This window comes from Lasiodiplodia theobromae (assembly GCF_012971845.1).
Source record: "Lasiodiplodia theobromae strain AM2As chromosome Unknown scaffold_22, whole genome shotgun sequence".
NCBI classification, from domain to species: Eukaryota; Fungi; Ascomycota; class Dothideomycetes; order Botryosphaeriales; family Botryosphaeriaceae; genus Lasiodiplodia; species Lasiodiplodia theobromae.
Window position 1 is genome coordinate 251,195 of NW_023336428.1, and position 20,843 is coordinate 272,037.

General features: G+C 55.2%; 6 protein-coding genes across 6 annotated transcripts; 3 read left to right on the top strand and 3 right to left on the bottom strand.

Annotated features, from left to right (window-relative positions):
• Nucleotides 1-505: 505 nt before the first annotated feature.
• LTHEOB_7356 (uncharacterized protein) lies at nt 506-1,962 on the bottom strand (the record flags this gene model as incomplete). The annotated part of the gene is made up of 2 exons (XM_035516713.1): nt 506-1,313; nt 1,370-1,962. The coding sequence occupies 2 exons, from the start codon at nt 1,960-1,962 to the stop codon at nt 506-508; spliced, it is 1,401 nt and encodes a 466-aa protein (XP_035371327.1).
• Nucleotides 1,963-2,497: 535 nt separating this feature from the next.
• LTHEOB_7357 (Glucose galactose transporter) lies at nt 2,498-4,199 on the bottom strand (the record flags this gene model as incomplete). The annotated part of the gene is made up of 4 exons (XM_035516714.1): nt 2,498-3,633; nt 3,692-3,783; nt 3,836-3,936; nt 3,987-4,199. 4 exons carry the CDS (start codon nt 4,197-4,199, stop codon nt 2,498-2,500), a joined length of 1,542 nt encoding a protein of 513 aa, XP_035371328.1.
• A 3,751-nt stretch (nt 4,200-7,950) lies between these two features.
• LTHEOB_7358 (High-affinity nicotinic acid transporter protein) lies at nt 7,951-9,693 on the top strand (the record flags this gene model as incomplete). Its single annotated transcript, XM_035516715.1, has 2 exons — nt 7,951-9,358; nt 9,458-9,693. The coding sequence occupies 2 exons, from the start codon at nt 7,951-7,953 to the stop codon at nt 9,691-9,693; spliced, it is 1,644 nt and encodes a 547-aa protein (XP_035371329.1).
• A 1,214-nt stretch (nt 9,694-10,907) lies between these two features.
• LTHEOB_7359 (Dead box helicase) lies at nt 10,908-14,711 on the bottom strand (the record flags this gene model as incomplete). Its single annotated transcript, XM_035516716.1, has 2 exons — nt 10,908-11,455; nt 11,669-14,711. 2 exons carry the CDS (start codon nt 14,709-14,711, stop codon nt 10,908-10,910), a joined length of 3,591 nt encoding a protein of 1,196 aa, XP_035371330.1.
• Nucleotides 14,712-15,958: 1,247 nt separating this feature from the next.
• Nucleotides 15,959-19,330, top strand: LTHEOB_7360 (Transcription factor; the record flags this gene model as incomplete). The annotated part of the gene is made up of 7 exons (XM_035516718.1): nt 15,959-15,989; nt 16,045-16,671; nt 16,720-17,890; nt 17,946-18,031; nt 18,514-18,725; nt 18,829-19,219; nt 19,275-19,330. The coding sequence occupies 7 exons, from the start codon at nt 15,959-15,961 to the stop codon at nt 19,328-19,330; spliced, it is 2,574 nt and encodes an 857-aa protein (XP_035371331.1).
• Nucleotides 19,331-19,615: 285 nt separating this feature from the next.
• LTHEOB_7361 (BTB/POZ domain containing protein) lies at nt 19,616-20,668 on the top strand (the record flags this gene model as incomplete). Its single annotated transcript, XM_035516719.1, has 3 exons — nt 19,616-19,804; nt 19,908-20,346; nt 20,403-20,668. The coding sequence occupies 3 exons, from the start codon at nt 19,616-19,618 to the stop codon at nt 20,666-20,668; spliced, it is 894 nt and encodes a 297-aa protein (XP_035371332.1).
• Between the last annotated feature and the right edge of the window lie 175 nt (nt 20,669-20,843).

Here is a 20,843-nt window from a genome sequence, read left to right on the forward strand (position 1 = left end):
CAAATGCCGGTCGAAGCTTCTTGAGACCCTTGTCACTCTTCTGAAATCTGAGGAGTAGGCCCCCCTGAAGGTGGTAAAGTCCCCTCTCGCGGCCGATGGCTAGCGTGGATTTGTTTTTTTCTTTTCTCATGTCATGGGTAGGTGAAGCTATCGTCCGGACGAAAATGTCGAATTTTTAATTCTACACACACATCCAGACGATAGCTTTGGTTACCCACATTTGTTAATTTTTCTAAGGCAGAGCTGGGCTCTCGATCACTGGGAAGCTCCGGGCTAGCCATCGGCTGCAGCACCACTCTGTATAATGAGCTTGGAGTATTGATGATTAACGAGCACAGAGGGCTCTGGCAAACTACTCTCAAGCATGGCAGGATTAAGTCTATCCAACGGAATGGTAGGCAGCAGTGCATGCACATCAACATGACCTTTTCTCGTGAATCATCATCCATCCCAATCAAACGGAGGCATATGGCAGCCACGCACCTTCCTTTCACTCCGAGTCCAACTACTCCCACCAAAGCGGAGGGATGCAAGTGTCACCCTGCACAAACCTGCGATGCCCCCCCTTCCCCTCCAACACTCCAGCCCGCTCATCCTCCCCCTCCTCCCACCCATCCACCCACTTCGCCTCGTCCCACCCCTGCCCCACCCTCCACCTCTTCTCCCTCCACACCCTCCTCTTCGTTTTCTTCTCCTTCCACCCCATCCGTCCCGGCTCCTCCTCCTCCCCCTCTTCATCCTCCTCCCCCAACCGCTGAAACCTCACCAACCCCTCAACCCTCACCGCATGGCCATACTCATCATCACCATCATCATCCTCCTCCTCCTCCTCCCCGCCGGACCTCCGCGCGCGCGCCTTTTTGCCACCTCCACCAAACACCACGGCGACCGGCCGGATGACGGCCTCCCACTCCCTCCGCCGCCACCACCCGCGCTCGACCAGCTCGACCGCCACCTGCCGCAGGCACGGCGCCCGTGTCGCGACGAGGGTCCAGAAGGCGGTCCAGGTGACGCGGTCGTGCGGGGGCGCGAGGCCGAAGGGTGGCGGGGTGAGGTCGGGAGCGGAGGCGGAAGCAGAGGCGAAATAAGGAGAGATGAAAGAAGCGTAGGTGGCAGAAGAAGTAAAAGAATCAGAAGAAGAATGAGAAGCGGGGTAGTGGCGCTCGTTGAGCGGGACGGGCCAGACCAGGTGGAGCGAGCGCAACGAGGCGAGGCGTGGGGGAGGGAGGGCGAGGAGGAAGTCGGTGAGGGTGTAGATGTGGTTGGTGGAGAAGGTGGGGTGGGAGTAGAGGGTGGGGATGGCGTCGGCGTAGCTGTTGGTTTTTTTTTGTCAGTGGTAGGTAGAAGGAAGTTTTGAGAGGAAGCCTACATTCTTCTGCAGGTGAGCAGCAGGGGGAGGAAGTTGGGTCCGATGCCCCACGTGGGCGGGAGTCTCGGGACCGTGGAGATGTAGGTGGAGCGGAGTCGGTTGGAGTCGCAGAAATCGCAGCGGTTTCTGGGGCGGCGCACGCCTTTGGTGTGTCTGAGGAAATGGTTGAGGATGTACGGGTCTTCTTCCTCGTCTTCGGTCTTGTGTTCTTCGTCTCCTGTGTACCAGTAATAGTCGTCATCTTCCGTGGTGTTCGGCGCACGGGGGCAGACAACGCTGCGTATCTTGTTCTCGAAAATGAAGAGGTGGATGTTCATGTCGCCGAGAACCTCTTTGTAGATTTTTTCTCGGAGCTCTAATGGTAGCTTGTTGAGAAGGAGACATTGCTCTTGATCGTTCGTGGGTTTTCGAGTCTTTCCACTCCGCCGGCCCCAATAGGCTTCAACCAGCGTGGTGGGAGGGGTTACGGGAAGCGGGGGTGTGAGAGGGCGTCGAAGCTCATGGTCTGGTAGTATGGCCCTGAAAGACTGGTCCAGAGAAGTGCGCAGAAGTGCTACGATATTGTCCTGCGACGTGCTTATGTCCTGGGCCATTGACCACACAATGTTAAATCGAAGGCGGGAAAAAACAAATTTAACGAATTGACCAAATCAAGGGTAGATTGATTTACCTTCGATAAAGACCGAGGCGAACGACGACGAGTTACGAACTTTAAGTTTTGCTGCTGCCTGATTAGGCGAGATGCTGCAGTGGATCTCGCGCACGATTTCCGCTTCTGCTCCCCGTTCTTCTTCTCGGCATTTTAGGCAACCACACTGGACAAGCAAAATAGCCGCTGATATCGGAGGCGATGTGTGAATAAAGAGACCGACCAACTTATAGGGGGATGAAGAGAAAAAGGAAAGTGATCATGGCGTTCTTAGAATGGAAACGGAGACGATGAGTCGAGCATTATTGAAGATGCGGAAAGCTAGATTGTTGCTCGTGTGAATTATTTAAAAGCCACGACCAGGGCATAGGAGCCTCAGATCAAATCACCCTGTAGCGCAGCTCTTGCTCTTCAACCCGCACGTAGAAAAAAAAAAAGGAGTCAACCTTGGATATCAAATGGAAGGAAACAGCCACCATTTACTCATTCGACTTCACGACCTCCAACTGGCTCGCCTCCACATCCTTCTCAAACGCCGACTCCGACGTCTTCGCCGGTCCAGCCTCCGCCGCATCACCCTCCAAGCCGACGTGGCTCTCGCGGTACGCATCCAGCTCCTTACCCTTGCATAAGTTCAAGTAAATGGGGAAGCTCCACGCGACGACGAAGAAAGCGAGCGGCACGACCATGGCGTGGCGGGTGCCGGTGCGGTCGGCGACGTTGCCCAGGATGGCCGGGACGACGGCGCCGCCGCAGATGGACGAGACGAGGAACGAGGCGCCGCGCTTGGTGTGGCGGCCGAGGCCGCGCAGCGACAGGGTGAAGATGGTGGGGAAGATGCACGACTCGAAGAAGAGCACGAGCATCAGCATGGCCAGGCCGGCCCAGTTGGCGCGCACGCCGTCGCCCGAGTCGGCCGCGATGGCTGCCGTGATGAAGACCATGATGAGCGTCTGGTACGCCAGCAGGATGTAGCGCGGCTTCGTCACGTACATGAGCCCCGCCGCGGAGAAGCGGCCGACGGCGAACAGGGCCTGCGCGACGGCGTAGAAGTTGGCGCCCTGGTGCTGCGCCTTCACCAGGTCGATGTCGGGCCGCGCCTGCGTGTAGTAGTTGATGAAGTAGCCCGCGATGCCCACCTGCGCGCCCACGTACGAGAACTGCGCCGCCACGCCCCAGAACAGCGTGTACTGCTTGCTCAGCGGCTTGTCCACGAAGCCCGTCTCCGTCGTCGTCATCTCGGCCTGGTCCGCCATGTCGGCGTCGGTGATTTCCGGGATGGGCGCGAAGTAGAAGACGATGGCGAGCAGGCCGACGAAGCACGCGATGCCCAGGTAGACGTACTGCACCGACTCGAGGGACTTGCCGTCCTCGCCCACATTCTTGAAGATGACGTACGACGCTAGCACTGGCGCCACGACGGAGCCGACGGCCTGGAAGGACTGGGACAGCTCGAGACGGAATTCGGACCACTTGGGCGGACCGCACACGGCGATGTAAGGGTTGGCCGACGTCTCGAGCGTCGAGAGACCGCTGCCCACGATGAACATGGCGCCGCAGAATCCGCCGAAGGAGCGCTTGACAGCAGCGGGCCAGAACATCAAGGCTCCGACACCTGGGTTGGCGTTAGCGGGGCCTGCGAAGCACCTAGTAGCCGTTGTCAGACAACTTACAGTAGATAGCCAAGCCCAGCATGAAAGTGTAACGATAGCCGAATCTCCTGACGAACCAACCGGAATAGGTGAGGGGACCGATAAAGTACGCGCTGAGGACTCGTCAGCATAATCCAAAGGATGGAGAGCCAGAGCACAACATACCCAAAATAAGCACCTTGAAGGCCTGAGGATTCTCCCTGGGTGATCTCGAGGGCGACCTGGAAACGCGAGTTCAAGACATCGAGTAAGCCGTAGGCAAAACCCTGTCAAAAGCGTTAGTGTTGATCCATATAGTTTCAGAAGCTGATCATACCCAAAGAAAGAAGAGCACCGTAACAAGAGTGACGGGAATGATAGATTGGCGAGTGGTGATCTGAGAAGCACCGGTGACGACCTTGTCGCTGACGCTCTTCTTCCGGCGGTCTTCAGCGATGGCCTCGGCCGCCGAAGGGCGTCTCGCCTGCTGCGCGTGCACGTCATCAAGCGTCGGCTCAACGCCGCCCTTGATGCCGAAGTTGAGGCCCATTGTGAAGGAGCAGAAGAATCAAAGGTGGAGACGTGGCGTGGAGAATGAGTGGAGAAAACAGAGATGGGGAATCTCTCCAGTGGGTGAAGAGGGCCCGGCAATCTCCTGCAGACTGAAGGTGTGGTGGGGACGAAGCAAGGTATTTGTACGCCGTCGTGCACGGCGGCTATTGACGACGCAGCGCTGCCAACGGCCGCAAAAACGTCGGCGATAGCCCCCACAAGTGCGGAGGAAAGCTGGGGAAGGCGCCTCCAGAGGCCGACGGGACAGGCCATATCGTGATCCAGGCTCTCGCTAGCATGAGTCTCCGCGCCCGCGCTAGAAGCATTCCAGAGCTTCCGCCGAGATTGCTAGAGCAGAGCCGGCATGGTGTCGTGGTTAGCTGATGACGCGGAGCGCGTTAAGCCGACTGAAGAGGGTGCAAGCATCGTTCAAGCTTCACACACCCTTGGCGGACGGCTGGTCAGCCCGCAGCCTCTCCCAGCGCCAATCCGCGCAAGCCGAGCCAGCCACCGCGCCGCATGCCGTAGCTGAATCGAGCAAACGATGCCGTTGAGCCATCTGGAGCGTTTGGGCGCAAATAAGTTGACCTGGCGCGAGGAAGAGTCAGTGAATCAAGTGAGCGCGGGGGTGCGGGGATGAACGAGTCAAGGAAACGCCCCCCACGACCTCACAATGGCCGAAACCACTTCTCAGCCCTACTGCCGAGCGCAGCACCAACACAGTACCTATTGGAAATGAGCCGCAACGGTCGATCGGCCCGTGTAGCTTTTGGCCTTTCGCCAATGGGAAGAATGGGGAGAAAACATGCATAAACTAGCTAGTCATTAGGGACCCGTGGATTCGGCGGCGTTAAGGCCCGACAAGTCTCCAATAGGCTCCAGTGAAATACGACAAGGCGATTGGACTAAGCAAGCTAGGGGAAAAAGCAAACATTATTAAACCATTAGGAAGAAGCACCAAGGACGAGTGTAGGAAAAGGCTTTAGATCTAGAATACACGATGAAGAATGTAAGGTAGGACAAACATCGCGCATGGATCGGCCGTTAAGTCAAGAGAAATGAAAAAAGGAAAGAGGGAAGGAAAAGGCGGAAACGATGAAAAACGAAGAATTGGAATGAAGCAAGGGGCATGCCAAGGACTTGAAGCAAGCAGGCTGAGACGCACACATTAAATAGTAAAAAATAGATGAACAACCGAGAACCTCACTCCTTGCTTAAATCGATACTTCTTCCTGTGGGTATCTGCGAGAACGCCAGACCGGGCCACGACATAGGTCTTCGGAGAATCAACCCCCCCAGGTGCAGTATACACATGGATCGTGTGAACAAATAGGACACCTTATGCTGTTCGCGTACAGGTTGGCGTTTCCGCACTGGCAGCACGTCCAAACGTCATTGTAGGGCAACGAGTTGACCGGTACCACGCCCTCTGAACCCCGCTTCTTCGAACGGCAAGACAGCATTGGGTTGTATAGGAGGTCGGGCGCCGGCGCGGTAAGGGTTGAGCAGCCATTGGGATCAATCGACCCGGAAAGGTCAAGTCTCTTCGAAGAGTTACTGCCAGTACGCTTTTCCGCCTCGGAGATGTTTGCGGTCCTCTGGTATCCATACATCGTAATACCGCAAGTGCCGCATGGAAGATGTCCGCAGAGTGGGCAGGCGGGGCAAGTTTCGTCTAGGTTCTCCCCGCCACACTGGCAACAGGTCCAAATCTTGCCCATGGTTGTGATATATGGAACCGCGGTTATCGATGTGTGGGAAGTAGTGGCTGAGTCGAAACTATCTCGAGCAAAGGTGATGAAGTTGAGCTGCGTGGTAGCTGTTTGAAGTATGAGAGATGGGGAGAGATGGGTCTACAGGACGGATATTCTGAAAAATCACCGAGTTTAATATAGAGAAAGGGAGAGAAAGTGAAGCGGGCAGCATTGATCAACGGGGCGTTCTACGCATGTGCGCGTTGTCCCCGTTGCTCAATCTTTTTGCCCCACCGTCAGAGTGACCCGTCAGGAAGGGCAGAGTCCCGCCTCTCGTAGCTTAGGGACTGATAGAGTAGTACGACCTTGTCAGAGTGGCTGAGTGGCCGGGCACTCCCATCAGGAAGGACTCTCGGTCATGCCGATAATACGATCGCCCTTTTACGATGGCTCGGATAAGGCGAGACCAAACCATATTGCCTGATTCAGCGCGGTGAAGAAGTAAAAGTTTGTTGGGCGGTCCCGAGAACACGATCTACAGAAGTTCCCGTGATGCATGCGCCATGCGAAGCAGGGAAAACCGTTAGCATGTGACGGCAGCACTGTGCCATACGATATGAGGTTAGAATGCTGGCGCGAATCTCGGGGCGATCAAACAGGTATCAGACGCATTCGCGAATACAAGCGGGACGCTCCAGGGGGACGGCCGCCACACTCGCAAGTGGCTCGCGAAAGCAAGGGTATGATTCGACCTTGGCCTCGGGAAGATCGGTGTCTTGTGATGGGAAAATACTCCGACAATAGGCACAGCCGGGGAGGTGTGGACGACATGGCAGAGCGACCGACTGGGCGATGCAGCTCCGGGCGTAGTGGTAAGTGGGAGGCAGTGTCCATGTGAGATGGCTTTCGGGTCAGCGGAAGATGATGGCCAAGCTCTGGGGCGACTGCTAGAGGGCGAGACGGGACGCTGTTGAGCGAGGAGAGGTTGCGAGAACGCCGGGTGCTGCCGACCTCGCGTTACACAAGATCCACGAGGCGATGGGAAACGGCCACGGCTGCCTAAAGAAAACCCACGCCAGTAGGCGTCCCTCAACGTCGGTCCTCTCACATACTGCTACGTCAGCGGAATGCCGCCGGCCCATGGTGAGCGATGCGCCTTGCACTGCACGGAAGATGGCCGGAATGAGAGCTTGAGCCTCAGGCGTGAGGTGTGTGACCAGCTACAAATTGCTGGCAGGGCGAAAGCGGCGCAGCTAGCTGCCGCCCGAGAGGTGAGGCGTGCGTTTGGAGTTCAAGGTGGGATGGACGATTGAAGTCACACGCGGGAAGAAAAAATAGACGGGTGCAAGGGCGGGGGGCAGATCCCGGGCGGGATAGATGCCGGACGCGGTCGAGGGTTGATGGTTCCCGTAGCGCCTACCCGAGCCCGCTGATCCGTGACGTAGACAATACCTACCCCGCCCCAGCCAGTGAGGCGACAAGGCTCCCCGCCCAGACGTCACCGCCACAGCTAATAACTCCTCAACACCATGTGCGACATCACCGAGATCTGCAGCCTTGAGCAGAAATCTGCCCTGGGGGGCCACGCGTCAGCCACATGCCATTGCTCTCTGACCCGCCATCGGCACCTCCGATCGACATGGCAAGGCTGACGCCACTCGTGCGGGCCGTTCCGGGGCCGCCCATGACGCCAGCCTTGTGACTGTCTATACAGTCGGTTGCTCACAAGTTCGGTGCCTGTCGCGCGTTGTGCACGCTCGGCAGGGCTTCATCCGGCTGCCTCCAGCGCCGTGCTGCGCCGACGCGAAAACCATCTGATTGCAAAATGACTGGGCAATTTTGCTGGATATTCCCATCCTACTGCCAGGCGATGGGAAGTGAGTAGAGATTCATCTCAATTCGTATGTCTCACCCAATCCGCCCATCTCTCCGAAACACTTGTCTCAAACTTCTGTTTGCAGTCAACCCTTGCTCTCTCAAAGGCCGACCTGCCTATGTAGCTTTCCCAGCAGTCTGGTTCCTTAACTGTTTTCCCCACGTTTGAATTCCTCCGATATGGCGCAAAATGTCGACCTCGTATCTATCCTTCGCGATGCCCCCGCACTTCAGCAGGCCGAGGCCAAAACAGGTCAACAGCCCGGTTGGGAGAGAACGCGCCGAAGAATGTCTGTTGCCGACCAAAAACGCGCCGTCGATGAGCAAGCGACCGCTCCGGGTGTGTCCATGGCCTCCTTCGCTCATTTGGACGAGAAGAAGATCCTCCGCAAGATGGACATCCACATCGTCCCCATCCTCGCCCTTCTCTACCTCATGTCCTTCCTCGAGCGCTCAAACATCGCAAATGCTGAGGTAGAGGGTATGAGGGATGACCTCAACATGAGCGGCGGCCAGTATAACTGGACCCTGACAATCTTCTTCTTTTCCTACTGCGTCTTCGACCTGCCTAGTAATATTGTACTCAAGAAGCTGCGCCCCAGCATCTGGCTACCGTCTACAATGATTGCGTGGGGAACCGTAATGACACTCATGGGCCTGGTTCAGAGCTACAAAGGCCTCCTTGCTGCTAGGTTCTTCCTCGGGCTTACTGAGGCCGGGTACCTGTCCTTGCATGCTTCCTCCCTGATGCCGACTGCTGATCAGGAGAATAGTCTATACCCCGGAGCGACATTCTACATCACCATGTGGTACTGCCGCGATGAAGCTCTTTGGCGGCAGTCCCTCTTCTTCAGCGCCGCGAGCATCGCCGGCGCCTTCTCCGGCCTCCTCGCCTTCGCCATTGCGAAGATGAACGGCGTCGCCGGCCTCGAAGGCTGGCGCTGGATCTTCATCCTCGAAGGCATCGGCACCGTCGTCATCGCTGTTTTCGCCTTCTTTATCCTCTGGGACTACCCCGAAACCGCCTCATTCCTCACCGCCGAAGAGCGCGCCTTCGTCGCCCACCGCCTCAAATTCCAGGCCCACATAGTCGACGACGCCGGGCGAATGATCCCGCAGAACGACGAGTTCAGCTGGTTGTACGTGCGCGCCGCCATCCTCGACTGGCAGATATGGGTCAACATCATCGTCTACTGGGGCATCACCTGCCCGCTCTACGGCATCTCCCTCTTCCTGCCGTCCATCATCATCGAGGGCATGCACGTCTCGGCCTCGACCGCGCAGCTCCTGACCATCCCCATCTACATCACGGCCGCCGCGTGCTCCATCCTCTTCGCCTTCCTCAGCGACCGCCGCGGCCAGCGCTCGCCCTTCATCCTCTTCTTCTTCTTCGTCATGGCCATCGGCTTCATCACCTGCATCTCGTCCAGCCGCCCCGGCGTCGTCTACGCCGGCGTCTACATCGCCGCCTGCGCCATCTACCCGGCCTTCCCCGCCAACGTCACCTGGCTCAGCAACAACCTCGCCGGCACCTCCAAGCGCGCCGCCGGCATGGCCATCCAGATCGGCGTCGGCGCCTTGGCCGGTGGTAAGTGTTCTTTCCCCCTTCCTTCCCTCCAACATTCCCCCTCTCTTCCCTCTTCCCAAGGAAAAAAAAAAAAGCTGATGGACGAGAAAAAATCCACAGCAATGGCATCCAACTTCTACCGCGAGCGCGACAAGCCGCGCTACATCCTCGGCCACGCCCTGGAGCTGGCCTTCATCATGGCCGGCGCCACCGCCGCCGCCGTGCTCATGCTCAGCTACTCGGTCCTCAACCGCCGCCGCGCCGCAAGCGTCACCCGCGGCGCCCACTTCGACTACTCGCCCGCCCAGCTGAGCGAGCTGGGCGACAAGGCCGTGACGTTTCGGTACTTTCTGTGAGGCCGAGGAGAGAGAGAGAGAGATTGGTCAGGCACGTGGGGTCCATTGCATGTGGAGGGAGGGAAATATGCGGGTCGAACGGCGTCGAGGGTGGGGAGGGGGTTGTAGAAGAGGAGGGTATGGCAGAGAGCAGTGTAAGTTTCTTTGGAGATGGTTGATGCTGTTGTCGAAGTAGTTGTAATGTGTGAAAGAGATGGAAGATACTCAATTAGAGAGGAAGACTTTTACCGCCCTAAGCTTTTCTCAGTACTAACGCAGCACCCTACTTCCGAGGGTAGTTCACAATTACATCTAGACGTTCTCGTGTAGTTTAGAAGCTTACATTCTCATCCTAATATACACTACAAAGGCGCATTGCATCTTGAGCGGGAAATGGGAGGGCGGAGCATTGTGTAACTGATTGAAGAGGCACATAAGCATACAGGGGGGTATCGCAGCCGACGGCTAGCGTGAATTTATTTTTCGCTCATACTATGGGTAGTGGAAGCTATCGTCTGGACGTGAATGTATAATTGTTAATTCCAATTCCACATTTACATCCGGATGATAGCTTCAGCTGCCCATAAATATTCTTTTTCATTAAGAAAAAAGGCATATCTGAGGAATATTCACGCTTCGTTCTAGGGCCCTGCTATTCTTCGCGCTAGCCATCAGCTGCAGTAACACCCTGTAGACCACTGGTATTTTCAAATTCTTTATTCTTCCTGCTCATTCCCGTGATATCTACTGAAACGACTGGCTGCAGTTAGGCTAGAAAAGCTCATTGAAAGCAAAACACTTGGACTCTTCTCCCAGTCAATGCACTCAGCTTGAGCAGGGATGTAAGAAAAGTTCATCTGAGAAATCTGCCGCCCAGCATTAATGCAGTTCCCAGTGGTTGCTATCAAACGAGCGACTGTAGCTGGAGTAAGAAAAAAGCCAAATGAAAATAAAGAAAACAAGTCCCTCAGTCAAGCAACTTTCTGAGTAAAGCCGATCCTTTCCATTGCCGCCATCACCCATGCTATTAGTCTTGCCTTCTGATGATCACTTTTGATGAATCGAGAATCGTCAATCCATGAAGTTTGGTATTTTTAAGCATGGTGGTATGAATGGGTCGTTGAGCGATGAAATGTTTCCAAATTGGTGCGAAGTCTGAGATGTTGGCATTGACGTAAAGCTCGCTATTCGTATAAATCAGCGAGCCCTGTCAGGGAGCGAACATCTTGAAGGACTCAGTCAAGGAGACTCGGCTCAGAATAAGACGTGTGGCTGTCAGAAGAGGGCACATAGTTGTGCACCCATTGCTGGCGACGAGGGGCATGACCAGTCGAGGCTTGAATAGTGCCACATGCGGTAGAAGAAGACCTACCACCAGCGGGAGCCAGTGCAGCGGAAGGACTGCTACGATAGCTCTCGTCCAAGACCGAACGTTCCATATCCTCTTCCAGCATAGTAATGCGGCGCTGTTTTAACTCCTCTTGCTTCCGCTCGTAGTCTTGATTCGCCTTGTGCATCATGTTAGCATCGTGGACTTTCACATTCCGCGTGTAAGCTTGCCAGGCGAGGGGGTCAGATCCAGTACTGCTGGATTTGCGATGAACGCTTGAAGGCGGTGGAGCCTGTACAGAACCAGCCTGGCGGAACGGCTGCGTGGAGACTTCAGGTTCATGTGGCTGGGGCTTGGAGTGGACAGCAGCGTTGTTCCTCATTGCGACTTGACCAGACTTTGCCGTAGGCCTCGCTCCCGGAAGAAGAACAGCTCCATCAACGTGAACGCAAACTGTGCAGCGGCAGTCGTCAGCGCAGGATGCGGCACAGCGATGTCCGCAGTCCAGGACTCTTAGACAGGTCTGGTTGCATCTGACTGTTTCATGTGGAAACGGGTGGCAGTGTAGAACGCAGTGGTGACCACAGGGAAGCTGGCCTTTGCACATCTCTTCGCAGCCGCCTTGTACCGTGTCCCAATCATCCAGATCTCCAATGAAAGTCTTACGTCCATGCTTAGCACATGTGAGAGGGAGGTAGTAGCCGATCCGCATGGGTTCATCCTTGAGAGTCTTCTTTCCAGCCAAAATGGTGATGACCTCTGACCAGATCTTGCTTTCGGTGGCAAGAATTTGGCCATTGCCGAACATGTAGAAACCTCGTTTAGCGCGGGAAAGAGCAACGCAAACTCTGTTTACGTTATTCAGGAATCCAATCCGTCCATCAATGTTGTTGCGCACAAGTGAGAGGAGGACAACTTCATTCTCCTCGCCCTGGTACGAGTCAACCGTGACCACCCTGAAATCACGGCCCGTGCCTTGCAAGTCTTGATGTCTTCTGAGCTTTTTGAGAATCAGTTTGCGCTGACCGTTGTAGAAAGTCAGGACCGTGATGTTGCTGTAAGGTACGCCATTCATGAAGAGGTAGATATAAAACTTGACGATCATCTCGGCCTCCATGTCATTACATGATGACATCTGGGAATCAACGGATTCCGGCCATTCATGGGTGAAGAAGAAGGTACTGACTTCACCCATACCAGGAACAGGCGGGCGGACACCTGGTTCTTTTACCGATGGGTGGTCCTTGATAAGATCTCCGTAGATAGGCCTGATAAGGCGACGGATCTGCGGAATCATGCGCCTCTGCCGACGAAGAGTGTCGTATTCCACCTCATTCCGAACAAGACGCTCGAATAGCGACATGTTGAGGAAGAAAGGCTCATTTTCATGGTCGTGAACATGGCAATGAGGTCGAAGCTGCTGGTGATCGCCAACAAGGATGAGCTGCTCTAGGGAGGGAACACAGGCCGCCGTCACTGGGGCTTCCAAGGTCTCGGCGGCTTCCTCAATTAGGACTACTCTGGGCCTCAGAGATGACACCAGTGCGCGATACTTGCTTAGTCCAGTGGTTGTCATGCCGATAATCTTTTGCTTTTTGAGAACCATATGATCAAATTCCCATCGACCGACAGCACGCTGCACAACAGCATCTTGATAGTCTCTCGCGTACTGACGGAATACCTTCAGGATCGTCTCTTTGGCCTGCCGTTTCAGATAGTTGTATACGGCACCGCGCAGTCTGTCCTTGATCTTGTACATGTTGTCTGTCTTCGAGAGTATACGTCGAATCTCATCGTCAGTAACGGTCGTAGATTGCTTGCCGATGCCGACGACGTTTTCTGATAAGCTTATCGTGCCGCCGCGTAAAGTCTCGAAATCTTCATCATCATTGACCAAGTTCTCGGCTTCGATCTCTTTCAGCTGCTCGAATTCAAGGTCCACCTCTTCGTACTCAAATGCGAAATCATCTGGAGGGATACCCCGGTCGACGAACTCATGATATTTGCCAACCCAATCAGCTATGCGGTCCTCAGAATCGGCTTCCTGTTGAGCACCATGGCTTTCCCAGCGTGTATCACCCTGCTCGAGTGAATCGAACTGTTTCTGGGTGATGGTTCCAAGTGAATGGAGAACGGTGTGGGACAGGAATCCAGAATTAACTTGAAGTGGCAACAAGACCGTATGCATGAGCCTCTCCAACTTCTTAAGCCGCGCGTTGGCAGGTGTCATAGAGCCACCTGCGATAGGCGGTGGTCTATCAACCTTCTTGAGCTCGAAGAGCGTACGCTTCTTAATTTCCTCGTCGCGCGAGCGCCCTCCTAGCCGTGCGAAGTTGGGCTCGAACTCTGCAACGTGGCGGAGAAGTTGGTCCAAAGCGTGGTTAGTCTGGCATGCGACAATGATAGGCGCATCAAAGCCGGGCTCCATATTGCTAAGCAATGCTTTGAGAGCGACAACGGAGACGTGAGTCTTTCCAGTACCCGGAGGCCCTTGGATTATAGCACACCTCTTGGTGATCATACGCTGTAAAGAACAGACTTGAGTCTTATCCAGCTCCGTCTTGAGATTTTCCGGCCATGGTTCAAGGACATTCATCATCTGGTTCTCCTTTCCTTCGAAGATAGAGGTAAAATCCAGATACGGCTGCCTTTTAATATAGTCGGGAGCATCCACGGTCGTCTTAAGGTTGATAATGTGCTCCGACAGAGGAAACGACTCCCTCATTAGCTTCTGCAATGCCCGAAGTGTATGACGATTGCCTTCGAAGTAGCTGGATCTTTCTTCAACCATGATCCAGCTTTGACCAGGATCGATCTGTATTTCCTCGGGACGTGGGAAGAAGATGTCGATCTCAGGCGGGTCCTGAACAAGGTTTGCCAACGGCCTAGCAGCGACGATTGCCATAGTGCACTGAGACCGGAAGTTATCGTCCTCTGGAGTCAAGGCGATGAGTGACCCAGTAAGTAGCCGCTTAGACTGTTCCCAATGGATTCGCTTGCCCGTGCGAGCAAGAGAGAACTGAAGCCGAGCAGCGAGACCACGGTGGCAGAAGGTAAATCCGACGATATGGACGTTGCTGTACAAGCCGACGGTATTACCGTACTCCTCTTCTTTGGCCCATGATTTGGCGCGAATACGGCCGAGGGCCTCGCGTAGAGGCCTAATCGTATCCTCTCTCAAAAGCTCGTAGTGGCTCTCGAGATACTCCTCCTTCGACGCCCAGGCACCGTTAACATTGTTAACCGGGACTGAAACCGTATCTTGGAAGACATCTTGTGTGTCTAGAATCTCATCGGTCGTCGGTACTTCGGGTCGAGACAGCCATGACTCGCTGTTAACGGGGAGATTCGAATCCGATACGTATTTCCGAATGACATAGGGCAGTGCAAGCGATGGTTCGGCGAGTGAGGGTTGTGCAAGTGAAATGTTTGCTCTCAGATCTCCAGTGATGTTCATGTTGCTGAAGCGTTCTTGAATGTGCGGGTTCAGCTCAGCTTCTTCCTCAGCATCTTCTGTGGCGAAGCTGGCTGTGGCAACGTTGGCTGTGGCGTCGTGAGCTAAGCGCGTGGGCTGAGCATCCGTTGCGGGACATGGCGCGTCTCTGGATGGTATCGTTGACACAACGCTGGTTGCTGTGCCCGCTTGGTTGTCCGAATCTGGTGCCGGTTCCGAAAAGAACCTCCTGAACTTTCGTTCCTTCTTCGCCATGGCGACGATTGGAAGAGGTGAGGGGGGCAACGATTGGAACAGGTGAGGGTGCGGCTAGTATGATGCATGTCAGTAAGGACACTGAGACTTCGTGGGGCAGACAGTCGTAGATGCGGGTGCAAAGTCGTAGGTGAAGGATGAGGTTTGGTAGCTGTGTAAAAAGACATACCTGGTTCTTCTTATGCGATAGAGTAGGGACGGTCCGAGTTACTCGTGTCTGGGTGGCAGCGAGCAGTCGAGGTTGTTGTGGAGTTGGTTGCTGGCAGGCGGATGGCGAAAGGTCAAACGGGCAGCGTGACGCGGCGCGACGGGCGCGACCAACTTGGAAGGCGCGTCAGGCACCGTGGCAACCGGTGCTCTTGGAGCTCACCAATATCCTTCGCAGATGGTGATGCGCCTCACTCGATGATGTGAGTGAACAGCGTTCTTTGAATAAAAGGTATGAGAGGCAGAGATCCGGAGGAAACAAACGGATACGAGCACCGCCAGCAGTAATGCAATATAATCTAGACAGAAAGCACCCCTTGCCGTTAAAGGCAGCCTCGGAAGGAAACCACCTTAGCAAGGAAGGAGCAGATGAGCGGAGCGAAGACAAAAGTGCAAGCAAATTACACGGGAGGTGCTAAGATCTTGATCAGCACATGAGCTTGATTGCTGCCTCAGACCCTGCTCAATCAGCTGCTGTCGTGAGACAGTTTTGCTTGCTTCCCGAATCGGCATCAACGCGGGAGGCTGCGGTAGCTGCGACGCGGCCTTCCAGCTGGAAACTACGATCCCGCGCACTGGCGCTGGGTTTGCCAACTGGCGAGCAAGCCTGCTATGATTTCATCGTGAATAGCATCCAGAGCCATGTTTTCCATCATCGGAGTGTCTCTAACCGTTCCCGCTGGCACTGCCATGACTTGGAGACAGAGATGTAGTTGGGTGGAGGATCGACAGCGACGGGCTCCTGGACCAGGACGAGGCTTGAGAGCGAGGGTTCACCGCCTTCGCCGCGGATCTGCCGAAACGCGTGCAACGTCGACCTCGTGCTTGTGCTGCTCGACTGACAACCATCCGCCAAAGCGCTATCGCGGGCCCGCTTCTGCCAGAGTGCCTTCAGGTGACGCGTGAGCTCCCGGCTTTTCACGTACTGTTGCGCTTGTTCGGGCGCAGCCACCCAGCTTCCGCCCCGCGAGCAAACGCATCATCCCCGCAGCCTCCCGCGACCCGTTCTCCGCAAATACAGTGCGTAAAGCGTGCCAAACATGGTGAGCTTTGAGGACGACGACGAGAATGGTGCTTGCCCTCCGTCCGCCCCTGTAGCGTCATGCTGTCGCTAACTTTGCCGCAGAGTCTAGCTCCGAGAACGAGGTCGACGAGACCATGGACGATATTGACGAGGGCGACGCCGACGCCGACGCGGATGCTGATGCCGATGCGGATGCGGATGCCGACGCAGATGGCGACGACGATGCAGAGGGGGACAATGACGACGACGACGGGGACAACGACGAGGAAGACGAGGACCAGGATGACACCCCGGATTCCCCCTCGCGCTCGCAACGGCCGAACGCGCAAGACGGTTCGCAAATGCAGAACGGCACTGGCCAGGGTGCAGCTCCGTCGCGACAAGACCAACCTATGCGTCTTGCTTCCGCATCTCCACATCGTTCCGTCACGCCGAACGGCACCCTTCCCCTGCGACCTACCGTGCGCCCAGAAGCGCTCACGGCCAGCTCTTACGACATCGTCCCCACCATTGCAGCCCCTCACAGTACATCTATCAACACCATTACCGCGACACCAGACATGCGCTGGGTCTTCAGCGGAGGTGCGGACGGATACATAAGAAAGTTCAACTGGGTGGACACAGCCAATGCCAAACTGATGCTGACTGTGGCGCAACGACATCCCTTTGTGGACAGCGTCACGAAAGCTGGCGTCTTGCTAAGTTACTGGGAAAACGAGGAAACTTCAGGTTTGTAAAACCATGACCGGCGCATGCTAGAAGCTAACAAACCAAAAGACAGGACCCCTCCTTCCACAAATGATGACAGCGTATCTCTCTCGCCTGTGTATTCTTTAGCTGTACACCACCAGGCCCTTTGGCTGCTTTCAGGGACCGAGTCCGGCGCAATCAACCTTCAAACGGTCCGGCATCAGGAGGGCCATCGCATCACTTCTCTTCGAAAACACACCTCTGCGGTTTCGGTCCTGAGTCTTGCGCAAGACGAGAAGTCTGTGCTGTCTGGCAGTTGGGATAAGACCATTAACGACTGGGATCTCAATGTGGGCCAGGTTCGCCGGCGATTTGAGATGAGTGGAGGACAGATTTCCGCAATTGAGCCGCGCCCCTTGTCAACATTGCCTGTGCCTGAAGAAGCAGGGCCGCCGCTCTATTCCAACGGAACGTTCAGCTCCAACAACGACGCAAGGCCGCTCACCAATGGCGTCATAACAAATGGCGTGCCCGCAGCAGGCCAGGATGAAGATGCCCCTGGTGCTGAAAACGACTCTTTATTTGGAGACAATGATAACGATTCGTTGTTTGGTGGCAACGGTGACACGAGCGCAAATCCGTCGGGTGCTGCATTTGGTGACGATGAAGATGACGAGTTCTCAAGAGCCATCGCAAATGAGATTCGGCACGCTGAAGAGCAAGATGCGCAGGGTGACATTGACATGACGGATGTCGGTGGCCCTGTCCAGCCCCTCGATATGTTGCAAGACAACGAGAATGGTGCTCAAGCAACTGCGCCTGCCGAGCAAAATACGAATGCTCCAGGCATCTCAACATCACAGACTGATGTCACAATGAACGGCCTGCCGCACGCTGAAGAGGGCGCCGATGCTGGGGCTTCTATCTCGAATACCTTCTCCTCGCAAGACGATTCAACCCCGTCTTCCGACACAACCTTCCTAGATGCGTCCTTTCATGGCACATTGCGCGTTTGGGACCGAAGACAGCCGAATCCCATCGCACGGATTGTCCCCACTCGCGGTACTCCACCGTGGTGCATGAACGCTTGCTGGTCACCAGATGGTAATTACATATACGCTGGACGCCGCAATGGCACTGTCGATGAATACAGCCTGCACAAGGGCTTAAGGGAACCTTCTCGCACTTTCAAGTTCCCCTCTGTCAGTGGTGCAGTTAGCACCGTCAGGGCCATGCCGAACGGAAAGCATCTCGTCTGGTATGTTCACGTACTCACTTTAGACAGGAATAGTTGCACTGACATGCTTGTACAGCGCTTCGTACGATATTCTCCGTTTGTACGACCTCAGGGAACAAGAAGGCACCAAGCATGCCGCCGTTCCGTACACCATTGTACCCGGTCACAGAACCGGAGTCATTTCGCAACTCTACCTTGACCCCACTTGCACATTTATGATCTCAACGGGAGGCAATAGAGGGTGGGAAGGCAGCTCGACGGAAGTTTTGTTGGGATATGAAGTTCACTTCCTTTAAGGAGTTGTGCCGGTCAAGTATTTGTGGTGCAAGGTAAAGCCGTCGGAACGGACATGGGCATTTTGGGAACGGAAAGGATATACCCAGGATTTGATATTCGCGGGCGTTGGATGCGGCATCTGCAAAGAGGATTCGTATCGAAGAAATTCATTAAAATACCTACTTTGGTCGGCTACGTCGTATGTTTATTGAAGCTGTATTATCACATGGAGACCTTACTGCTTGACGTCCAGGTATGCGGACTCGTCGTGACTGCCTCATCCAACTCGTTCGCTTCCACTTCTGGTATAGCGCCAAATGGGCAGCAAACGAATTTGCTCCGTCTATCTAAGCTGAACCTCTGGACAGCCTATCAGCGCAACCGCCATCCGAGGAGCACTGAGTACGAAACTTGCACGATGGCTTCGACACGCGCCGCAGGCATGGCATCCTTCATGAACTCCGACAAATTCTCTGACATCACGATCGAATGGGGCAAGGGGCACCAGTTCAAGGCCCACAAAGTCATTCTTGCTGCAAAGTCTGGGTGGTTCCACACTGCGTTCACAAGCGGCTTCAAGGTATTATAAAAAAAAAGATAGCACCTTGCACGAAAGCCAGAACTAGAATCTCATGTCCTTACGCTCATTCAAATCATTTGAGTTGACTCTAACCTTGTTATAGGAAGCCAATGCAAGCTCTATCAAGCTACTTGGCGACAACCCAAGCCACTTGGGAGATATGCTCCGGTTTCTTTACACAGACAATGTCTTACCACCGCTCGGAAACAGCTGCAGCGTGAGAGTCTCTCACTGCTTGGGTCTCTATGAGCTTTCCAACAAGTATGACATTCCGTCTTTGGCCCAGTTCACGGCCAAGTTGATACACGGATTCATCGAGAGATCTTCAACAGGCACTTGTGACATCTTATGTATTCGGGTCGCGCGGATGCTGTACTGCGATTTGTCGCATGATGGCCATTCGCTGAGGAAGAAGTTTCTGGAGCGCCTCTCGAAGGACATGGACCCGCGCTTGGACTTGATGGAGTTTGCCCGAGAGAATCTTGAATTCGCAGGTGAGACTCATGGGTGATGTTGCTCGCTGTCAAGCCCAGATGCTAACCTGTCTAGCTGATTACCTCTATCATGAACGGGAAATGAAGCGAAAGATGGCTCGAGACACCTGACCAGAGGCAGCGTCGGCCTGTTCAACATCTATGAGCAACTAGGCTGAAAGGGCTGAGGGGCACGAGTGACAGAACAATCATGAAAGAGACAAGAGAAAGGAAAGAAATAAGCTTTGAGTGAAGTCACCGGACAGACCTGAAATTATTTCTTCAAGTATCCTATCGTCATTGCTACAGTGAAGATTAGCGCATGCCACCGAGACCTCCACCTACCAAGGGCCCACTTCATACTTTTCTTCGGCCTCCCTTCGCTGACCTTACCTCTCAACCAACCATTACTTCACCATGGCGAACTGCAAGAGCAAGAAACCGCCGTTCATCAACCAGGTCGCAGGTCACTTTGCCGATAACGAGCTCTACTCCGACATTGTCCTCCGCTTCAGTGGAGTCGAGATGCCTGCGCACCGCATCGTCCTCGCCAGCCAGTCGGGCTGGTTCGCGCAGCAACTGCTGGAAAGCAATCGTCCGCAGCAAGTACGTCTGGTCGCAGCTCAAGCTGGCGCTTATCCCAACGCCTCTCCGCATCACGATGCCGTCTCCGTTCCTCCACAGCACCGCTGACCAAAAATCCGCGCAGGGCGACGGCACTGCGCTCACGCTCGACCTCGGCGACGACCACGACCACCCGGCGCTGCTGGGCGCGATGGTCAAGTACATGTACACGCGCGTCTACCCGAACCTCATCAACCCGTCGGACCCGGACGAGCCGCAAGCCTACACCTGCCTGCGCCACCTGCGCCTCTACGTGCTCGCCACCGACTACCGCGTGCCCGCCGTGCAGGCCGCCGCCGCCAAGCGCGTCAAGGACTACGTCGAGGAGCTGTTCGCGCGCCAGACCGACCTGCTGACCGACTTCGTACCGTTCCTCTTCGGAGAGGGCCTCGCACCGAAGCCGCTGGTCAAGGACGAACACGGATTGCGCGCGTTCGTCGCCGAGAAGGCGGCGCTGCATCACCTGGAGAGGGTCCCTGCGTGCGAGATGGACAAGTATGTCAGGGAGTATCCGCTGTTTGCAGGTGGGTTCGACGCTCTTCTTTCGCTCTGTGGATAGATGGCGCTGATGCTGCTGTAGTTGAGTACCTCACTGCTTGCTGGAATCAGCGCGGCAAGCAGATCGAGGAGAAGAGCCTGCACGGCATGTACTGCCCCACTTGTGACTACAGTATGGAGGTTTCAGTCAACTACAGGGAGCGCAGTACTCGCAAGCACCCGAGAGCTTCCGTCGAGCGCAGCGATCACAGCAACACTTCCCACAAGACGGAGCGGTCGGACGAGGAGAACCCGATCAAGGCGTGCCCGAACTGCCAAGGGCCTTTGGAGAAGCTCCCCCTTGTTTGAGCAGGGTCTTGGGAAAACGGATTTGACACTTGGTGGTGTTTTACGGGACAGTGGTTGGGAGACATGGTTCCTGTCTCAAACTGGGGCTCGAGTGCTGATATAGTTGAGTGCGTCAAGTCTGGATACCCCGGTAACAGTTCCAAGCAGCTTTACACATAATCAGCCCGGTGAAGCT